This window comes from Monodon monoceros, unplaced genomic scaffold (assembly GCF_005190385.1).
Source record: "Monodon monoceros isolate NGI ecotype Baffin Bay Population unplaced genomic scaffold, NGI_Narwhal_1 Super_Scaffold_7, whole genome shotgun sequence".
Taxonomy (NCBI): Eukaryota; Metazoa; Chordata; class Mammalia; order Artiodactyla; family Monodontidae; genus Monodon; species Monodon monoceros.
Window position 1 is genome coordinate 39388533 of NW_021703784.1, and position 23280 is coordinate 39411812.

General features: G+C 45.3%; 1 protein-coding gene across 1 annotated transcript; it reads right to left on the bottom strand.

The window, feature by feature from the left end:
* Nucleotides 1-247: 247 nt before the first annotated feature.
* MTNR1B (melatonin receptor 1B) lies at nucleotides 248-12994 on the bottom strand. Its single transcript, XM_029209313.1, is given in 4 exon segments — nucleotides 248-415; nucleotides 630-961; nucleotides 964-1362; nucleotides 12772-12994. Coding segments are annotated over 4 exon segments (1122 nt in total).
* Nucleotides 12995-23280: the final 10286 nt, after the last annotated feature.

Consider the following 23280-nt stretch of genomic DNA (forward strand, 5'->3'; position numbering starts at 1 on the left):
TCCTTCCTTGGCCCTTGTCTGTGCTAAGCCCTAGCACTCCCGGGAGAGCAGGTCTGCCAGGTCCATAGCTGTGCTTGCTGGGACGTGGCCCCCAGTACCTGCAGGTGTCTCTGACCAACCTGAACCAAGGGTGTTGACGGGCTTCTTGTCCGCAGGATGAAGTTCCACAAACTGTGTGCTGTCCTGTGAATGGCTGGCATGGTCCAGGAGGCCGCCTGATCTCACCCTTGGAGCAGATTCACTCCCATCATTTCATGAGTTTGTTGCCCGGCCGGGAATCAGGCAAGAGAGCATCTGCCTGGACAGGGGGCTGGATGTTAACCACTGTGGGAGCTTGGCTTTCTGGCCCCAATGCCTGGCTGCCCTTGGAAGAGTCCTGCAGGTAGTGCTATGGGTTCCAGAGGGCAGAGATGATCTTCTCTTTTTTTCTGCGGTACGCGGGCCTCTCACTGTTGCGGCCTCTCCCGTTGCGGAGCACAGGCTCCGGACGCGCAGGCTCAGCGGCCATGGCTCTTGGGCCCAGCCGCTCCGCGGCATGTGGGATCTTCCCGGGCCAGGGCATGAACCCGTGTCCCCTGCATCGGCAGGCGGACTCTCAACCACTGCGCCACCAGGGAAGCCCCAGAGACGATCTTCTTGTGTTCCCTGCAGAAGTTCTGGTTCAGGATCCCATAGACAATGGCATTAAGGCAGCTGTTGAAATAAGCCAGGAAGTAGCTAGCGACAAAGAGGCCCTCTGGGACCTGGGGAGCCACTTCTGGGTCAATGGCCACAGCAAGGCTGATGCAGTTCAGCGGTGCCCAGCAGATGGCAAAGATCACAAACACCACGAACGTGGTCAGAAAGCTCCGGATGTTACTGGACCACAGGCATGGATTGCTCTCCGACTTGACCTTCCTGCAGGCCCGGAGCACCAGCACCCAGGTGCGCAGGTAACAGAAGCACACAACAGCCGTGGGGGGAGGAAGTGGACGACCACCACTGCCACCGTGTACCGGGCACTGACCGTCTGGATGAAGGTGCAGGAGTAGATGCGTGGGTCATACTCCAGGAACCCCACGAAGAAGCTGGGTACCAGGGCCAGCAGGGTGAGGAGACAGACAAGGCAGATGTAGAGGGGGGTGTGCCAGTGGCAGCAGATGCGGTGGTAGGTCACACTGTGGCAGACGTAGCAGTAGCAGTTAATGGCAACGGCAGTGATGTCAAAGATGGAGCCGATGACGCTCAGACCCGTCACAAAGGGGCTGGCCTTGCAGCGCGCCTCCCCCAGGGCCCAGCTGTCGTGGAAGATGGCCAAGAGGATTAGCGGGTAGGGGCACAAGGCCAGGTCAGCCGATGCCAGACTCACCAAGAACAAATTACCTGGAGCGGGAAACAGGAAGCAAGAGTCGTCAGGACAAAACCCCACGATCTCTATTCTGTAGAATATTCTAGCCTTTGTCCCTCATAGGAGGGACTCTCCCAGGACACTGATGCGCCACCGCCACGATACGTCTGTGGGTACTCTACGGAGGCTGCTGTGACCACCTCAGGGGTCCAAAGCATCAGGCAGAGGGAAGGGATCCAGAAGACACAGCAACCAGAAAACTCAGGCTGTGGTCTGGCTTCAAGGGGGTTTGGAGAAAGGGAGCTTCAGAGCCACTCAGTGGGGAGTTCCCCTGAGTCAGACCCTCAGGCAAAGCAGACTCTGTACTTGCAGCTACATGCAAACCCACAAGGCAGAGAAAGGGCGTTCCCAGCCCTCCATGTCCTGACACTCAGTCTCAACCCATCTCAGGGAAGACTCCATAGGACGTCTGGGAAGCTGGAAGACCCACAGGCAGCCTTCTTGAAGTGCCTATTTTGACCTCAGATGCTTGGGGTAACTCCACTTAGAACTGACCGAAAAGACATCTGTTAGCTCCCTGGGAGTTCTCAGGACCCAACTGCTCCTGAGTCCAGAGCTAGGTTAGGACCCAAGGGAGACAGGATGTAACTGAATAGAAGGAGATGATTTGGATACTTTAAGTGCTTTCCAGGTAGTGAGCTTCCGTGTCTCTCGAGGTATTCAAGTACAAGTTGAATGGTAAAGGAGAAGCCTGCCTCAGATTGAACTGTGAGATTCCTTCTTATTCTACTATCTCAGGGATCTATTTACTTAATGGGAGAAAAGCCCCCTCAAATTCTGTATGGTTGGTACTACAAGGCAAGAAACATACATCTTAGTACCTGCTTGGGATGTGGGGGAGTCTCCTTCTTGTTCATTTAATTCTCAGCCTTGTTCTCTGTCTCCACTGGTGGATTTCAGGTTTTGACTCCACTACTGAGAACTTACTTGGTCTCAAGAAAGAGAGGGACTTCCTCTCTCGAATTTCTTGTTTTCAGCTGAATCAGGAGTCCTTGTCTCTTTCTAGAATTTTAAGTGTTCTTTTTGGTTAATTAAAGTATAGCTGATTTACAATATTGTATTAGTTTCAGGTGTACAACATAGTGATTCAGTATGATTGTTTTCATTCAACAAACATTTATTGATTAACTGGGAGGAAAGTGATACAGACACAAGACATAATTCCTGCCTTCAAAAAGCTGCAGAGACAGATAAAGCAGATGAAAAATCAGATAGCATTAATGAAAGCACAGAGGCGACTCAGTATTTTTATAGATTATACTCCATTTAAGGTTATTATAAAATATTTGCTATATTCCCTGTGCAGTACTTATAGTTTATTTTGTACATAGTATTTTGTCTCTCTAAATCCCTTATCACTATGTTGCCCCTCTGCCTTCCCTCTCCCCACTGATAACCGCTAGTTTGTTCTCTATATCTGTGAATCTGCTACTTTTTTGTTATATTCACTAGTTTGCTGTATTTTTTAGATTTCACATATAAGTGATAACATAGAGTATTTGTCTTTCTCTGTCTGACTTATTCTACCAGGCGTAATACCCTCCAGGTCCATCCATGTTGTTGCAAATGGCAACATTTCGTTCTTTGCTACAGCTGAGTAATATTCCAGTGTGTGTGTGTGTGTGTGTGTGTGTGTGTGTGTGTGTGTGTGTATACACCACATCTTTTTTATCCTTTCATCTGTTGATAGACACATAGGTTACTTCCATACCTTGGTAACTGTATATAAGGCTGCTATGAACATTGGGGTGCGTGTATCTTTTTAAATTAGTGTTTTCTTTTTGGGGGGATATATACCCAGCAGTGGAACTGCTGGATCTTACGGGCAGCCTACTGAATGGGAGAAAATTATTTGCAAATGATATGTCCGATAAGGGGTTAATATCCAAAATATAAATAGCTCATGCAGCTCAATATCAAAAAAACAAACAACCTGATCAAAAAATGGGCAGAAGACCTGAATAGATATTTTTCCAAAGAAGACATCCAAATGGGCAACAGGCACGTGAAAAGATGCTCGACATCACTAATCATCAGGGAAATGCAAATGAAAACCACAATGAGACATCACCTCACACCTGTCAGAATGGCTATGATTAAAAAGAACACAAATAGCAAATGCTGGAGAGGGTGTGGAGAAAAGGGAACCCTCGTGCACTGTTGGTGGGAATGTACACTGAAGCCGTCATTGTGGAAAACGGTATGGAGACTCCTCAAAAAAAAAAAAATTAAATGTTGTTTTGACATTGGGAAGTGGCGCTGGAAGTTGGAGTGATCTGGGGTAATCTCAGTCCTGCCACTTTGAACTTGACCTAGTCACTGAACTTCTTTTCTCTGTGACTGTTGTTTCTTCCGTTCCCTTCTTTTCTTTTGGAGCCCTCCTTCCCCCTCCTCACACACTCCACATGATTCTTTCTGTGATGAAAATCCCTTCTTTCCCATGTGGGAATACTGGTCTCCACAGCGCCCACTGGCTTCCTGGCTGAGTGGCAAAGAAGCTTTTGGCCCTTGCAAGCACATGTGGAGAGAGTCAAGAGCGGCTGGGGGCGGGTGCTAGCTCAGCCAGCTGTTCCCGGGAAAGCAAGTCAAGCTCTGTCGTGTTCATGTGGCTCATCCCCTAATAATGCCCCAGAAGCTGGCAAACAGCTTGTAACTAGTGGGAAGAATACATTCAACTCCACGTGGAAAGTGTTTCAATTACTCTCCCCCGTTATTTCTGGGGTTCCTATAAGGCTGAAATCAACCAGTTTCTGCTGTAGATCCATCTGCCCTCAGACGTCATACCATCTCCTGACTTTCTTGACTCAATTCCAAGTTAGACGAATAAAATTCTTGCTTCGTCTCCCATCTGTAAGAAGCCAGACCCTGTCTAGATGACAGTCAAAGGGAGAGCGAGTTCTCTATTCATGTTTTCTCCAGACAGGTGAGAAATCAACCAGGACACACAGCACTGCTTATCATCTGGTGCACAGGTTTCTAATGAATATTTATATCACGAGTCTTGGCGTGACTTATTTCCATCTGCCTCTATCAGACAGGGCGTATTAGTGGAGACAGACCTCAACAACAAGGTTTTGTACTGATATGGAACTCCCTTCCCTTTGCATTCATACACAAAGCACATCCCTCCACACATACAGCCACCATAATCCCCTCCCCCCTGGCCTACTTTCTCCTTCTTTTTGGGAAATCTAGTCCTTAATGGGAATCTGGAAATCTGAGAAGGAGCCAGCAGATGTTCAGCTATCTAGTTTTCATCAGATAGGAGAATTCTGGAAGATAAAGCTCTTCCCTGTACCCACCCTATTTTCCTAGAGGAATTTCTTGGTTTTAAATTGTCTCTGGTCATTGAGCTACAATTGGCAATGTAGAAATAGATAGTCATTGAGTCATTTGCTCAATAAATACTGCAGAGTATTTACTAGGTATTGGCTCTGGCCTATGCTGGGGCATGGTGAGCAAGAGAGACACATCCCCTCCTCTTACAAAGCTTGTGGTCTCATAGAAGAGACAATTCAATAAAATCAAGACGTGATGAGGGTTACGATAGGGAAGTAAACAGATGATCTATCATTTCTAACAGGGTTAAACTTTCCATGCCTTGAGGTTTTCTTCCATCCTCCATTTGTTCAAACGTGTAATATATTTATTGAGCACCTATCACACTTGGGTAGGGTGCAGTGATGGGTGAAAGACACGCCCCTGCCATTGAGATGCTAACAGTGCTGTTGGGGAAAGAGACACAGAAACAGTGGCTCTTCAGTGTGGTGAGAGTGGGTTGGAGGCTAGCACGAGGTGGTGGGAACAGTGGGGAAGAGCTAAGTCATCTTGGGGCTGAGGGCAGTACTGGAGGATGGGGCTGGTTAAGTAGGACAATTCAGCAAGGGGCCGGACAAAACCACAAAGGCCTGCCTCCATCCCAGGATGGCTGTTCACCTCAAATGGGATCCTGCATGGGAAAAAATTTAAGACATAATAACAGTCTCCAAACTAATGTGAGATATTCTTGTTAGTTATATTCTGGGATAGGCATTTGAAATAACTGAACAGATAATTTATTAAAAATGTGACTTCCTCACAAATACTAAAACAATGCACTTTTATATTAACATAAGCTCCTAATTAGATTCCCAAATTCTTTGAGGGTGGAGATTGTTTTCTTCCCAAATCACATTGTGAAAACCCTGGAGCGTGTGGATGAATCATACAAGGGCTGAGTTGAAATCTAACATCACGTTAATTTAAAAAGAAAAGGATTACTAAGCAAGCTAATCATATAAAAAATATGATGGGGGTATTTTAACCACTTAAAAGAATAAAATATATTTAAGAGCATATGCACCCATTTCAATAATTAACTGAGATGCTTATTACAAAATCATATTCCATAACCATCAAGGCATTGCTTGGAAACTCTTACGGAGTCATTTTATTACTTTAATTATAACAAAAAAAAAAACAACCCACAATTGGTATAGTACCTTGACGTTTATAATGTGCATTCACGTAAACGGACTCAATTGTTTCTCACAAGAATCCTTTAAGGTTGATTGCATGATTTCCATTTTACAGATCAAGAAACCAACACCCAGAATATGTGAACAGAGAAAGAGGGAGAAAAAGCAAAAAGAGAAACAAGAGGAAACCAGGAAAAAGAAATGTCAAAGGGATTAAGGGTGTAGAGTTTTTGGTCATCCACAAGAATGAGAAAAAGCAGAAAAGTGCCCATGTCACCTGCCAGTTAGGAGATCAGCAGTGATGTTAGCAAGGGTGAATTCTGTTGAGTGTTGGAGGATAAACTTTTGCACTGGAGGCTGCCCTCCCAACCAGCTTTGCCTTCAAGAGAAATGGAGAGAAATGGATGGTACTTGGAAAGGGCTATCCTTTGATGGAGAGATTGTGTAAGATATTTTTTTTTCTCTTCTCTTTCTCTCTCTTTTAAATGAGAGAGGCTTGTATCTGACACATAATAAGCACATAGCAATCTTTTTCTCATTGGAGTATAGTTGATTTACAATGTTGTGTTAATGTCTGCTATACAGCAAAGCGATTCAGTTATACATCTATATACGTCCTTTTTTATATTCTTTTCTATTATGGTTTATCACAGGATATTGAATATAATTCCCTGTGCTATACAGTAGGACCTTGTTATTGATCCATTCTATATATAATAGTTTGCATCTGCTAACCCTACAGATAACAATCGTAGCTATTATTTATTATTGTAATTTTTATATTATCGGCTGCATTATTATTTATATTATTATTAGTTTCTATATTATTATAATTATATACAATTATAACAGTTTTATATTATTATTACAAAGAACAAGAAAGAGGCTCAGAAGGTTGGACTAAGCTCCCTGGGAGATAAGATGTGAGAAGTCCTATAGGGTGAGGACGATGAAGAAATTAGGACATTGCATCTAGAGTGTAAATACCCTCAAAACTGCAACTTTACTTCCCAACCCCCTAACTTTTCCTCTTTCAGCCATAAGTATTTTAAACTGTAAGACCTCACAGCAGCATCAGGATCTTCTGAGTTTTGCCGCATATCATGCTAAATACAGACTCCGGCTTTGTGCGGGGGGAAGAAAAAGGCAGTCTAACATGAAAGTGCTCACACGCGGGGCTGCTAAGGACTCTATGGGAGGAATTATCGAGGATTATGAGCTTTCCTGATTATTTGGCTAAAGACATAATTAAGAGATTTAAAATGCCTTCATTTTTGCCTGGTAAAGAGGAAATAAGTATTCAGAGGCGAAATGTGAAGTTGGAAAGTTCAGGCAATACCAGGGATGGAGTCCAATGGAGCCCAGTTTGGTTTTCAGCTGATAAAAAGCCCTCCGAACCCCAGAAGCTCAGCAAGTTAAAAGACGCCTGTCACCAAGGGGCACCTCCAGGCGTATTCAGTGGTAGGATAGAGCCTGGATGAAGTGGGCTCCACCTTACCTTGTAACACCTGAAGGGCAGGGGCTGTGGGTCTATTAAATATTTCCTCCAGGCCTTTCAAGAGCTTTTGCCTAGGGCCAGCCTCCTTATTCAATCATCATTTACCTCCTCCATCAACAAGTGGGAGGAAAAGGGGCCGCATGGCAGGCTCTGCTCTAATGTAACTGGGGATGCCAACACATGCCAGGCTGAAAATCCCCATCAGGAAGTCTGCAATGCAGTCACCGGTTCTGGATAAGAGATGATGCAGACTCTACGCATCGCTGGGCTTCCAGAGGACAGAGTGGATTCCGGACAAGGACCTGGGTGTTCGGCAAGCAAATCCTCCATGTTTTCCTGTCAAATAGTCCACATCCTTTTTCCTTACAAATCACAGGGATGTCCTAGGTATGGATATGCATCCGCTCACTAATAACACCTCTCCGACAGCCTCTTAATCCATCTGCAGTACAAAAATCCATTGTCAGACCATGGCTCTTGATCGTCACCAGGGAAATTAGGGTCCCTGTACTGATGGGCCAAGAATCATGAATGCTGTTGTGCTCTCCCCTTGCTGATGGAGACTATCTCGATGTTACAGTAAGGACACGTTTCTCTCAGCTCTCTTCTGTGTGGCTGACAGTCAAGATGGCGCAGGTAAGGACAGGAGGCTCAATTTTACAGGCAGTTTAAAGCGGGCAGCCTCCAGCCAGACGGGCGAGAGGCATATACACACTACTATATATAAAATAGATAACTAGTAAGAACCTGCTGTATAGCACAGGGAACTCTACTCAATACTCTGTGATGACCTATATGGGAAAAATCTTAAAAAAAAAAAATGAGTGGGTATATATATATATATATATATATATATATATGTATAACTAATGTACTTTGCTGTATACCTGAAACTAACACAACATTGTAAATCAACTATACTGCAATAAAAATTAAAAAAAAAAAAAGACAAACTCCCTAAGGAGTCACTGGGGCACAATTTTACAGAGCCCCCTGGCCACACAGGAACAGCAGGGATCAAGATACACCCTAGTGCAGGTGCCACTCAGTGTCTGAGGACGAGAGTCAGGTGTACTTTGGGCTTTCAGTGCTCAGAGCAATTCAGTTCCATGAGAATTGTACTGATGGCGTGAGCGGTGCTGAGTGGACCTCACCTCATGAAGCAAAATTAATACCTTCTGTCTCACTGCCTTCCTGGCATCTTGTCCACTTCAATTTGTTTCAGCAAGTCTATATTCAGTTTTAGAAATGGAATAAAAGTCTCTGCTCTCAAGGATCTTACAGTCCAGTGGGGAGAGAAAAAAAACTAAGAGCAATACAGTGAGGGAGGTGTTGTATGGGGAGGGCATGCAGGAGCCTGGGCTGGGCTGGGGAGGGGGAAAGACAGTAACCACACCTTTTATGCTATTAATGATAAAAATCAACAACCCGCAGGGGAGCTGAGGAAGGGGTTTGAAAGAGATATTCAATAGCCGAAAAGAGGCAGAGAGCTTCCCAAGATGATAGAGCATCAACCTAGATGGGTGGGATGGCGGGGGGCAGGGAGGTCCAAGAGGGAGGGGATATATGCATAAATATAGCTGATTCACTTCATTGTGCAGCAGGAACTGACACAACATTGTAAAACTATACCCCAATTAAAAAAAAAAAAAGAACACAGACCGTGTGGGAGAGACAGCAGCTCGTGTCGCATTGAGTGGGAGAAGTGAGACAAGTCTGTGACATTGAGGGGGTTAGGCAGGTCCCGGAGGCTTGTTCCAGCCGTGCTCTGGAGCTGGACACCTTTCTGTAGATGGAGGGTGGTCCCTGGAGGCAGGGGTGACCCTGGCCGTGGTAACAGGGAGGGTAGAGGAGTGGGGAAAGCTGTCTGGTGACTATGGACATGGTTTGCTCAAGGGAGGATGAGGGTGTAAATTGGGGCAGTAGGAGTAGGGGGGCAGGAAAGGGGGAAATGGGGAGATGCTATGAGACAAAAGTCAGGAGGGCTTGGGGAATGAAGGAACCAAAGAGGACTCCCAGGGATCAGGTGTCCGAGAGAGGAAGAGAGGAAGGAGGTCCAAAAACCAGCATCGGGTAAGCCGAGGGAATGGAAGGTCTCAAGGAGGGAGTGGCCCTCAGTGTCACACACAGCACAGAGGGGCATTTCCCATGAGGGAAGACCCCAGGGGGCTGAGGAGGAAATGGGAAGCAATGAGGTGATTAATGGATGCAAACTGTTATATTAAGATGTCTGGCTGAAAAGAGGAGAAAGGTAGCCCCGAAATTAGAAGGAGACATAAGACCAAGGAAGGATTTTTTTCTCTTAAGCAAAGGAGCCCCGTGTGTGTGTGTGTGTGTGTGTGTGTGTGTGTGTGTAAGCTAAAGGGAAAGAGACAGAAATGTAAAATATAGAAGAGAGAGAAGGAACTTGATGGAGGAAAGTTCTGTGAGAACAGGAGAGGAAGAGAGAGAAAATACAGGGATGAACATTGGTGAGGTCTGGGCTGGGGATGAGTGACAGGGGCGGGCACAAGGAAAAGTCCTCAGAGCCTGAAGTGTGGCGGGCCCCAGAAAGCACACACCGAGAAATATGAAATGCCACCAGTGCCACGCAATGTGTGAGGCTCTGGAAACATAGCAAAGAGTGTAACACACACCTGGCCTTACCTTCTAAGTTGGGGCAGTGCCCTGAATCTGCCCGCCATCTTCCCTCCATCCCTTCCTGTCTGCCCTGCTCTAGTGCCATCTCTAAAAAAGTCAACCGAAAGCACGAGCAACAGAACCTGAAGACAGGGGAGTCCCTCCCTCAAAAAGGACAGTTAATCTAACCACCTACCCCGCTGTCAGGAACATCCCTGCTATGAATGATGAGAGTCTGCTGCACAGAGAAACTGGGTTTGTAATAGTCAAGTAGAGGATACTGACACCTGCTAAGAATGCTGCTGTGACTTTAATATGGGCTGTGTGCCTTAGTCATCGGAAATACACATGTTCTCATTGTCACAGCCCTATTTTCTTAATAGCGATGAATTAAGGAACCAGTCTCAATTACAGAAAGCTCTAAGATAAATGTTTCTTAAAGTAAGTCCATACTCTTCAGTAAGAGAAGACCTGATTAATAGTGGAATGGGTGCTAACTATTCAAACTGCTGTAGGTTTTCAGGCATCTTTTGAAATCTCAATCTGCCAAAGTTATTTAGTTTACATTAATACTATGATTTTTCATAGTATGTATGACTATCATCAATAAAGCCATGGGTCAAATAAAAATTGGTTGTGTGACCGGAACAGCCTTTAATGAATGTGTCAGGAATTAATATCATTTAGATAAAGTGTTAAAATTTTTTCTGGTGCCGGGCTGTAGCAGACTCAAAGGGAGTTAGGAAGGATAGGACATACGGTGTGCCAGCAATTTAACATGCTCATTACCCACCCAGGCCAAATCAATAAAGTTTCCATGAACTTCGCCAGGACAGCAGAAGAGGCCAGCCCTCCTCGGGACGGAGGAGGGGAGAATAAGCTTGTCTCCTTCAGGCAAAAGGAAGAAGCACCCTCAACCTTCAGCCACCCCGCCCGTGGTAGGCAGCCCACCGGGTCTCCTCTAAACACCCTGCTAGTCAGGAAGAGAGGCCCTGCCTCCTCCTTGCCTCCCTGGGCAGGAAATGAATTCTTGTGGCTGCTACAAAAGGGCAATAGGATGGAAATACTAAATACAGCTTTCTGATAGTAACCTGCTCTTTCCTACGAGATAAGCCTCTACTCAAAGGACACAATAATATCTTGAAAAAGTTACTGCAGATAATACGAGCATCCACTATTGAAATGACTGAGTTAGAAAGCTTACTTTTTTTCTTCCAGTTTTATTGAGATATAATTGACATCCAGCTCTGTATAAGCTTAAGGTGTACAGCATGATGATTTGACTTATATATACCATGAAATGATTACCGCGATAAGTTTAGTGAACATCCGTCATCTCATATAGATACAAAAAGAAATAGAAAAAAAGACATTTTTCCTTGTCATGAGAACTAGGATCTACTCTCTTAACAACTTTCATACGTAATACACAGCAGAGTGAGTCATATGTGGCCTGTTGTACATTACATCCCTAGTACTTAGTTATCTTGTAACCGGAAGTTTGCGCCTTTTGACTGCCTTCTCTCAGTTCCCTCTCCCCTCAGCTCCTGCCTCTGGTAACCACAAATCCACTCTTTGTCTATGAGTTTCTTTCTTTGTTTTTGAAGTAAAATTAACCTATAACAATATGTTAGTTCCTAGGGCACAATACAGGGATTCGATGCTTCTTAACATTTCAAAATGATCACTATGATAAGTCTAGCTACCATCTGTCACCATACAGTTTCTTCTTCTTAATAATATGAAGTTTCCAATATTATGCACAGAAGCTCACATTTTTATTTTTTGATTGTTCTTTAGATAAAAGTCATGGAGTCACAGGGCCACGTAAAATATATATAACAATTTGTTTAAAATAGCCTTTCTGAATGGTCAGCCTCCTTAGAAAAGCATGTTTAAGCTATATAGTTGGCTTTCTGCTATCTTTTCATTTTAATTCACTCTAATATTTGAGTTGCCTCCAAGGCCCAAACTGGGAAATGACAAATTGACAAACAGGTCATTGAGCTTCTCCCCAAGCTGGAATGGTCAGTGTGCTCCAGTGACCCTCAGGGCGAGAGTTTAGAGACTCCTTCCCTCTGGTTTTGTTCCCTGGCGCACCTGAGCATGGGAAAGTTGAAATGAGAGTGGACTGAAAGGGGAAAAATATTCTCAGGATTGCAACACTATTTTGCCAAATCGCTATTTTAACCTTCGTTTAGTCCTACGCATTCCCCGTCTTCATTAGAGACCACGGTTATCGCAAAACAGTTTAGTTCCATCCAAGCAGAGGCTGCAGATGTCTGCTTTTGGCACTCTCTTGTTTGGAACCAAGATGAGGAGGTAAGTCTAGGACGAAAATTCACTGGAGCGTTTCCATTCATTCACTCATTGTCTCAGCAAATATTTCCTAAGCACCTGCTGCGTGAACCACAGTGCTTGGCAGGCGATGGAGGTGTTGAAGATGGTGAGATTTCTGTGGCCAGGGAGGGGCACCATGGGGACCCGCCCACATTGGAGCGCCTTGGAGAGCTATGGCTTCCAGCTGCTTGGATTTCCACAGCGCCCCGGTCTGCCAAAAAGTGCGCAAGAAAAACTTCGCCCGATTCACGCTGGCGCTGATGCGCCAAGTGCTTCCTGGTCCACTTGCTAGAGCTGCAAGTCGGGGAAAGGCAGCAACTCACCCTAACTTTTGAGTTCAAGACCAAACTCGGGGACTGGTGAGAGTGAAGGGAACGCGGCGCGGGGCCCTGACGACGGACAGGATCAGGGTCAGGGGCAAGACCAGACACCAGAGAGGGGCCCGACGCAGCAGCGGGCGTGGCGCTCACCTGCGTTCCGGAGCTTGCAGTTCCCGAGCACCGAGAGGATGACCAGGAGGTTGGCCACGATGGCCACCGCAGCGGTGACGATGAGCCTGGCGGACAGCGCGGGCGCCACCCAGGGCGGCCGGGGGGTCCCGGAGGGCTGCGCGCCTCCTGCCCCAGTCCAGACCCGGCTCTCCGCTCGGCCGCCCGCCTCGCAGCAGTTGGCGAAGGAGGCGTTCTCGGGCATCGTGTACCCTCCCGCACCGCGCCAGCCACCACGCACCCGGTCTCTCCGCAGGCTGGGTGCGCAGTGCCAAGTCCGGCGCTCCTACCGCCCCCTTCCCTACCCAGGTCGCGCGGGCCAGGGAGAAGGCCAGTGGGGAGGGGCCTGGAAGAGATAAACATGGGCAAGGGACAGAGGAAAAACGTAGGAACAGGAGGAGGATTTGGGGTGCAGGCGTTGCCCAAGGAGCGCGTCCCCCGCCCCCCCACCGCTAGCTCAGGAGCAGCTGCGACGGCGCCACCCCGCACTGCCACCCGGAGCCCAGCACGTGCCTGGCCCAGTTCGGGCCTCAGTGCCTGAGCGCACCGTCAGAGAAGCTGTGTTTAGGGACACCCATATTTTCGGACTAGAAAAGGTGCAGTTCGTCAGGGACCTGCTGATTGGTTGTCGGAAGGAAACCATAAACAAGACCAAAAGACAACCCTCAGAATGGGAGAAAATATTTGAAAATGAAGCAACTGACAAAGGATTAATCTCCAAAATTTACAAGCAGCTCATGCAGCTCAATAACAAAAAAACAAACAACCCAATCCAAAAATGGGCAGAAGACCTAAATAGACATTTCTCCAAAGAAGATATACAGATTGCCAAGAAACACATGAAAGAATGCTCAACATCATTAATCGTTAGAGAAATGCAAATCAAAGCTACAATGAGATACCATCTCACACCAGTCAGAATGGCCATCATCAAAAAGTCTAGAAACAGTAAATGTTGGAGAGGGTGTGGAGAAAAGGGAACCCTCTGGCACTGCTGGTGGGAATGTAAATTGATACAGCCACTATGGAAAACAGTATGGGGTTCCTTAAAAAACTACAAATACAATTACCATACGACCCAGCAATCCCACTACTGGGCATATACCCTGAGAAAACCATAATTCAAAAAGAGTCATGTGCCAAAATGTTCATTGCAGCACTATTTACAATAGCCAGGATATGGAAGCAACCTTAGTGTCCATCATCGGATGAATGGATAAAGAAGATGTGGCACATATATACAATGGAATATTACTCTGCCATAAAAAGAAACGAAACTGAGTTATTTGTAGTGAGGTGGATGGACCTACAGTCTGTCATACAAAGTGAAGTAAGTCAGAAAGAGAAAAACAAAACAAAGTGAAGTAAGTCAGAAAGAGAAAAACAGACCTACTAGAGAATGGACTTGAGGATATGGGGAGGGGGAAGGGTGAGCTGTGACAAAGTGAGAGAGTGGCATGGACATATATACACTACCAAACGCAAAATAGATAGCTAGTGGGGAGCAGCCGCATGGCACAGGGAGGTCAGCTTGGTGCTTTGTGACCACTTAGAAGGGTGGGATAGGGAGGGTGGGAGGGAGGGAGAAGCAAGAGGGAAGAGATATGGGAACATATATATATGTATAACTGGTTCACTTTGTTATAAAGCAGAAACTAACACACCATTGTAAAGCAATTATACTCCAATAATGATGTTAAAAAAAAAAAAAAGAAGGGCAGGGTTTGAGGTCCCCATGGGGCTGTACAGCCCCAAAGAGGTGGTGACTCCAGGCTATGGGTACAGATCCCAGAGCAAAATAAGGGAGAGGGTTACACTCTAGGCAGCTGCAGGAGAAAGACGAACCTGTGCTATTTATTGAGCACTTGCTGTTTATGTGGGAAGTATTGGTGATGTCTCTGCCCTGTCCTTAAAAAGCCATGACAATACTTAAATAGATTTAGGAACATCTATTTAAACATAATAACACTTAAATAGATGTATGGTCAATACTGGGGGTTATTATAATGTGGTTTTTGGAGGGGTTAGAACAAGAAGAAGAGTGCACTATGGTTATAGGAAAGAAGGAACTTAGATGCCCTTCCTTTAAAATGCTTGAACACTTTTACTCTGATAATAACAACTGCTCATCCGTCTTGAGGGTAAATTTATGCCAAGCACTGTCTTAAGCTCTGTTTGCATCACTAGAATCAAAATGACTGATTACCTATCCGGCGAAGAAGTAAAGTGCCTGGAACTCTCATACATCGCTTTTATGAGAATGCAGAATGGTACAGCCGCTTTAAAGTGCTTGATAGTTTCTTATAGAATTAAACATATACCATCCTATGACCAGAAATGAAGAGAAAATGAAACATATGCCCACAAAAAGATCTGTGCCCGAATTATCCAGAGCAGCCTTACTTATAGTAACCCAGACATGGAAACAGGCCAAAGGTCCCTCGAGAGATGAACGGGTAAACAAATTGTGGTAATTGTGAATACCACCCAGCAATAAAAACTACTGATATACACAACAACATGGATTAATCTAAAAAAAAATTATATTGAGCAAAAGAAGCCAGATACGAAAAGGTACATTCTATACAATTCCAATTATAGAATGGCCAAAAGGAAAAAAGTATCATCTATGGTCATAGTAATCAGAGCAATGGTTGCCCATGGGGGTGAGGATTGACTGGAACAGAACATGAAATGAATTTCTGGGATGTTATTTGTATGTATGTTATTCTATGTAAATTATACTCTCCCACCAACCCCTCCCCCAAATAAAAACAAAAACGAATGCAGTGGAGAGGAGGGACTCTAATGACGTGATGATGCGGGAGAAGATAATAATTAAAGCAATAAACTCCTTGAGAGGTGAGCCCATCCGGAGCCCAAGGAAGGTAGATTATTGTTAGGAGAGAGAGGCTTTCTTCCCTACAGTAGAAATGAAGCAGAAGCCAGTACAAATTCAGAAGTGTTTCTAGATTGGCATGAGATGAGGGAGTTCCTCTCTGGCTGCTGTATTCTCAGGGTGTTCGACGCTACCTCATTAGATTCAGGGGAAAAGAGTGTGGAAGATCTGAAGACAGGAGAAGGTCTGAAATGTCATTACAGAAAAGAGAAACGCTAACTAGGAAAGCATGGCAGGTGTGTCAGGAGAGCATGTGCCACTGTACAGCTTAAGATGATGGTTTGAAATGAAGCCAGTCAGCCTTGCTGGTGGTTATTAAGCCGCTCAGGATAGACACAGAGAAGGCAGAGTGAGCTTCGCTCAGGATTTCGATTCGCCGGTGAGGAGTAACTAACAAAAGGAAGAATGAGGGTGTGATGGGAAGATGGACCCTAGGAGGACGTTAAACAAGAGAAGTTGAGAAAATGGGGCGGTGGGAGGGGGGCGCTGGTGGGTCATGGGAAAGAGGCGGGATCAAGGGATGGGAGGGGTTGAATTCAAAGAGTTATGGTGGATGAATCGGAAAACATAAATTGTGAGATTGAGAGAGTGACTTGTTTGAAACTGACATTTCTGAGTATGGATTTTATTGATATGAGGGCTCTGAGGTGATGATGGGAGTGGGTTGCTGGACGAAGCTTGTTTGAAATGAGAAGGTCGAGGACCTAAGTCACGGGCTGAATGTTATGGTGGTGAGAGTAAAGGAAACCCATGATTTGGGGGCGAATCCCCAATGAACAAGGAGGAATGAGCAGGCAGTCTGTAGGAGAACAACAGGAATGAGGAAGAGACACAGCTGGGTGGTGTCTAGGGGCATTTTCAAAGAAGGGACAGCCATGCTTTCCCTGTTCTTACAAGTGCACATGTAGCAAACATAGAGTAGCACTTCTCTGGCTGTCAGTGGCCCTCAGAGCAATAGGTAAGTTAAATACAATATATGTTGCCCCAGTTCAGACACACCAATAACACACAATTGGTTAATTGTGTATGAAACACAGGGTATTTGCCCTGTGCTGTCCTGGTCTGGGATCATGCACATAGCCACAACAGATATCTCAAGACCTTTGGACATTGGAATTGGGGTACTTGCTGCCGAGAAGTCCATGCTGTCTCCTGGCACAGCTGACCAGGCTGTGCCTTAAAAGGTCAGAAGAATGGTATAGCCAAGTTGAAAGACAGTTTGGGACTTCTCTTGTGGCGCAGTGGTTAAGAATCCGCCTGCCAATGCTGGGGACACGGGTTTGATCCCCGGTCTGGGAAGATCCCACATGCCGCGGAGCAACTAAACCTGTGTGCCACAACTACTGAGCCTGCACTCTAGAGCCCATGAGCCACAACTACTGAATCCCATGCTCCGCAACAAGAGAAGCCACTGCAATGAGAAGCTGGCACACCGCAACCAAGAGTAGGCCCCACTTGACGCAACTGGAGAAAGCCCGCACACAGCAACGAAGAACGCAGCCAAAACATAAATAAATAACAAATAAATTTTTAAAAAAAGACAGTTCAGCCGTTTCTAACAAAACTAAACACACGCTTATCACATGATCCATAAATTGTACTCCTTGACATTTCTCCAAAGAAGTTGAAAACTCATCTCCACACAAAAGCCTCCACATGGATGTTTATAGCAGCTTGATTCATAATTTCCCAGAACTGGAAACTACCAAGATGTCCTTCAATAGGTAAATGGATAAAGAAACTGTGGTACATTCATACAATGAAATGTTTTCCAGCACTAACAAGAAATGAGATATTAAGTCATGAAAGGACATGGAAGAACCTTAAATGCATATTACTAAGTGAAAGAAGCCAATCTGAAAAGGCTAGTATGTTTCCAAATATATGACATTCTAGAAAAGGCAAAACTATGCAGGCACTAAAAAGATCAGTGGTTGCCAGGGGTTAGGGGAGAAAGAGAGATGAATAAACAGAGCACAGAGGATTTTTAGGGCAGTGAAACTACTCTGTGTGATACCACAATGGTGTATACGTTTCATTACATTTGTCCAAACCCATAGAACATACAACACCAAAAGTGAGCTCTAATGTAAACTATGGACTTTGGGTGATTCATACATCTTCTGGCGAAACAGAATCCACCCTACTATCAACAAGACAAACTAAAGCAAATCTAGGGAGAGAAGTCATGATGATGGGGAGATTGGAGCTATGACATCCAAGGTGATGGAGAGGAGTGCCCAGATTTAAGAGAGAGGGTATCACATTCAAGGAACTGAAAAGACATCCCGAAAGAAGTAAGTTCAGGCCTGAGAATCAGGCTAGAGAATAGGGCAGGAACTGGTCCAGGGAGGCCTCAAGTTCACCTTGAGGACTCTGGACTTGATCCCAAGCACAGTAGAATCTGTTGAAGGGTTTGCCGGGCATCTGCATCCTGCCCCACTCTGGCAGGTTTCCCCTGCAATGCAGAGAGGATGTCTGCCACAGAATGCAATTCCCATGTTGATGTCCAAGTGTAGAACGGTGGCGATTGCTTCCAGTGTTCCAGGCTCATGGCTTCTTAACATAAGAGGATTCTTTTCATAATAGGTGAAACCAACAGTGGCTGCCAACAGTGAAATTAAATTATATGGGAAGAAAATTCAAACCCTAGAGAAGGGAAAGGAGAGAGCCAAAGGAGAGAGGTTCAAGATTCCTAGCTGGTTTCTTTAAAAAGTAAATCAACATTTTGAACACCTATGGAGTGTCCTAGGGCTACAAAAATGAGCAGTACTGGTGTTCTTTATGCCTGACCCCCAAGTTCAAACGCAAATCAAAATATGCTCACAGAAGCTCAGCTTCCCACATCCCAACAATAATATCTTTCACTCTGAATTGTACTTGAAACCTTTTCCAAACCACTTTTACCCAGGCCATCTTGTATCTCCTTTCAACAGCTCTGTGAGGCCTGGGGGGGCAGGTATGATTGGCCCAGCTGGAAAAGAAAGGAACAGACTCTTGGAGATAAATAATGTGCCAAGGTTGGTGGCTGATGAATGGCCAAGATGAGTCTGTAACCCAGCTGTCTAACAGAATCCAATTCTTCTTCTTTTTTTAAAATAATTAATTAATTAGGTTGCACCAGGTCTTAGTTGCAGCGGGTGGGCTCCTTAGTTGCAGTTCGCGGGCTGCTGAGTTGCAGCTTGCTGGCTTCTGTTGTGGCATATGAACCATAGTTGTAGCATGCATGCCGGCCCCATGCGTTGGGAGCACAGAGTTTTAACCACTGAGCCACCAGGGAAGTCCCAGAATCCAATTCTTTGATTGAATGTATAATGGCTTATATTCCCCCATATGAAATATATAAAGCATATAATCAAAACTTTCTTTAGGTAATCAGTTTGCAACATGGTTGAAAGAGCCACTTGCCCTTTTAGTAATACCAGAAGAAATAATCATAGCAGCCACAGCTAACAATGAGTGTTTTCTGTGTGCTAGGAGACATATGGATACTTTCATTTAACCCTCCCATCTCTATGGGATGGGTAGGATTACTGTCTACTGTGAAGAAGCTGAGATTCAGCTGGTAGGTCTCAGAGCTAGGATGATTCCAAAACCTGGTACAGTTTTTCTCTTGCATCGGGGATCATTAAAATCTCTGGGCTCCTTTTCACCTTAAGAGAAGGGGAGCTCGATGATGTTGGACAGGTTGAACCTTGGAAGAAAAAGCTTGTGTGAGTTTTGAAAAAGATGACTTTTATTTAGATAACTTAGAAGATATACCAGTGCTTAGCATCAAGAAGCTGCCCTAATCTTTTCCTGAGGTGTAATCTGGAAAGAGGGATATTGTACAAGAAAGGAGTGAAAACAAGACAAAACAACAAAAACAACAAAAACCCCACCTCTGGACAGTCTTCCTCCTGTTACCCAGCACATGCTCATGGCAGAGACCGGTAGAGTGATCCAGGGACCCAGCTGGGCCAGGCAAGGTCAGAGCAGTAAATTCTCTCCGCTGCTGGTTGCATGATCTTTACCTTTTCTGACTTTTCTTTCCCTTCAGAGGAGGCATCAGCCTAAGAGTTACTGTCCTGGTTACTTCAGATTTGAATCAAATCTAACAGCTCAATGTTCAAGCAGAAGGGCTTGACCCTTGCCTTGGAATCCAGTGAACTCCAGATCAGTGTTTATTATTCCACACTATCTAGAATGAATTATTTAGCATATATGTATCATTTATGTATTTATATAAATAATTTAAATTGTTTAATTCTTGCTTTATTGGAAGATTTTTTTGTTTATAGTTTACAATTAACCAGAACAGTATGTTTTCCTAGTAAAAATAAATTGAAGCAGAAAATCGTAAGCAGCAAGATTCCAGTGAAAGGGCTACACCAAATGTGGGAGGGTTTTGACTTCTGCAGAAGGAAATTTACCTTGGAATCTTAATGCTTTCCAGTCACAGGGAAATTTCCCAGTCACAGGGAAATTCATTCAAGGGACAAGCTGTTAGGGAAGAGACGTCTCCGAGCTATTAGGGAAGTATGGTCCAAAGGCCAATGTGGATTCCATTTCCGGGGACAGAGGGTGCTGGTGTACCCTCCAGGAGCTTCAGCTGGGTGGGGTGTGTAACCACTCTCCCATCTCATGGAGGCATGTTTATTTTAGGAGAATACCCCCGTGCTCCTGCGGAGATGCTGTTAGCAGACCAGGCCTCTTCCCCAGAGACTGGCTCTTATCAGCCCCCAAGGGCCTCAGTCAGTAGTGTCATACCTTTGCCTCCAAGGCCAGTGAATGGGACACTCAGCCTGGGGCAGAATTTTAAACATGAGTGACTTGCTCTATGTTCTCCCTGTGATTGCTTAATTCATGCTATTATTTTCCAGCCAAGTTAATTTGCCAAGGCCTGGCCTGGTCCCCAAACTAATATCCACAGCCAGCTGAAGCCTTCTTGGTTATAGAGAGTTGAGTCTGTTCCTGCACTTGGAGAAGCAGCCCTCCATAATGCATGGCAGTGCCTGTATCTTTGGCCTAAAAGTCACCTATAGACCAGACAAGCCTGGTTGTCATTAAAGAGCATATGGATTAAACATGGAAAACCAGCTTGTTTGGAAGGGCCTGTCATCACCTGCGCTACCAGGCAGGGGGCAGAATACTGCCAGCCACCACTTGATTGACTTCCTGTGATCTGTTGTTGAGGACATGAATGATTTGATCTGGAAAGTGGCCTGTCCTAAGAGGAGACTGGATTCTTCATCCTGTGCCCAGGAACATCATGGGAATAGATGGGCACTTGGCTGAAGTTCCTGAGAATTCACTGTCCACTGTTCCACCCAGCACACAGCTATCCCCACTTTTGGTCCCCGCCTCCACTCCCTATACACAGGATCCTCTGGCATTCAGGATATACCTTCATCAATAGGAGAAAGCAAAATAAGGTTGGTCCTCTTGTGGGGTCTATATCCCCAGGCCTCTCATTGTCACCCTTTACTCCTACACCTCTTCTTTTTACTTCTGCACCTACATTCCCTAGCCAGGGCTGCATCTAGTAATAATAGTTGTTTATCGAGCATATTTAGATAATGTGTTACCACTTCCTGTGCATTACTAAACAACAACTCTCTGATGTAGGTAAGTTTATTATCCATGTTTTACAGATGAGGAAACTGAGGCACAGAGACATTAACTAATTTTCCCAAGGCCATGGAGCTAAGAACTGGCAGGCCCAGGCTTGTCTGATTCCAAAGCCTCTTGTCTTCTTGGTTAATAATATCTCTGCGATATAGAGTGTAGTAGTTAACCCTAGAGCCAGACCACTAGCTGTGTGACCCTGGACAAGCTGTTTAACCTCTCTGTGCCTTAGTTTCTTCATGTAATATATAAAAATGAAAAATATATAAAATGTAAAATCTTCACACGCAGATCCAGTAATGTCCTCATTTGACAATGAGGTCCTGGAGGATTTTGCAGCTGGTGGGGAAGCCAGGCCAGAGGCAACTTCTGGATCCCTGCGCTGGACCTCTCCTCTCTCACTCTGTAAGCATACTGAGACAGGTGGCCCAACCCAGGTTCGAAGACACCTCCTCAGTAGCCAACCTCGTGAGTTTGCTGTGTGCAGGCTTACACAGACAACTGACTCAGCAGAACTGGCTAGTTCTGAATGTCTAGACCCAGATTCTACAGGCAGGAAAAAATATAACCGGTGAAGTTACAAGTGCCCATTGCACGCATGCAAATGTTTCTAAGATCCGAACCTTGGAGTGACTGTCTGACAGCCTGGTCTCTAAGGATGTGATGTTGAGGGTCTTACCTACAGTCCTTTGACACTCTGGGGGTAAGGGAGCAAAGCTTGGAGCCTCGACTATATTAAAGCTAACCTACAGCTGATGGTGACTCAGGCCCCACCCTCCTAACATGAAAATGAGACATATCCTGGGCATAAAGCTTCTGCTTACCCCCATCCTCAGGATGCACCAGGAACCTCTTCACCTCCCCTGCCCTCTGCTTTCATATCTTCCCTTTTTAATGAGCCTTCTTTTTTGGTTACCATAGCCAATCTTAGAACCTCGACTCTTTATGACATTCCTTTATGGTCAAATATCTCATTCTGTTGTCAGAACTTGGGTTCCTCCCATTCTTGGTTGGAAAATGCAGGCAGCACACCTTTGTCACCTTTAGTCATTACCACTCTTTGAGGCACAGGCTTAGGTAACCCTGGCTGTGTTTCATTCTCATCTCAGAGAAAACACAAATAGGACTACAAACGCATTGAAGAGGACTGTAGACTATTTTTTAAATGTCTTGGCTGTACAGGGGATTATGTACATACCACATGGCAAAATATGTTGAGGTCCCTTTAAGCTTTGCCTTCTCTTTTCCTAAAGTTGTTTTCCCTTCAACAGCTGAATCTCTTTGCTGCTGCTTACTGTCCCCCTTTGCCCCAGCCTTTCTCTTCCTCTCCAGATTCTCCGGCCCTGAGTCCATTCTAGAGAAATATAGGTCTCTACTAACCTCCTTAACCCGTCACCCTCGTTAGCAAAACAAACTCTCAGTGTTTCTTTTCTTGCCCACTTGCCTTCTCCAACTGGAGAAAGGGATTTCACCCTTCTTAGAAAGCAGTAGGAAAGATATGAAAAAATATTGTTTCATAATGAGAAAGAGGAAGGGGTTGAACATATATCACGCAACCATTATATGCCAGAGGTATTCTCATTTCCTGCCCAAGTTAGTATGTGTTATTCATCCAGGGATATGGCAACTTGCTTAAGGACAGGGCCCATTTCTTCAGGGAATGAAACCAGGTTGGCTTGGCCACAGAATTATGGCTCCAAAGGTGTTTTCTAAATATTTTAAGTAGATGCCAACCATTAGAAATAAGGTCTGGGGCTTCCCTGGTGGCGCAGTGGTTGGGAGTCTGCCTGCCGATGCAGGGGACACGGGTTCGTGCCTCAGTCTGGGAGGATCCCACATGCCGCAGAGCGGCTGGGCCCGTGAACCATGGTCGCTGAGCCTGTGCGTCCGGAGCCTGTGCTCCGCAACGGGAGAGGCCACAACAGTGAGAGGCCCACGTACCGCAAAAAAAAAAAAAAAAATAGAAAAGAAATAAGATTTGACCC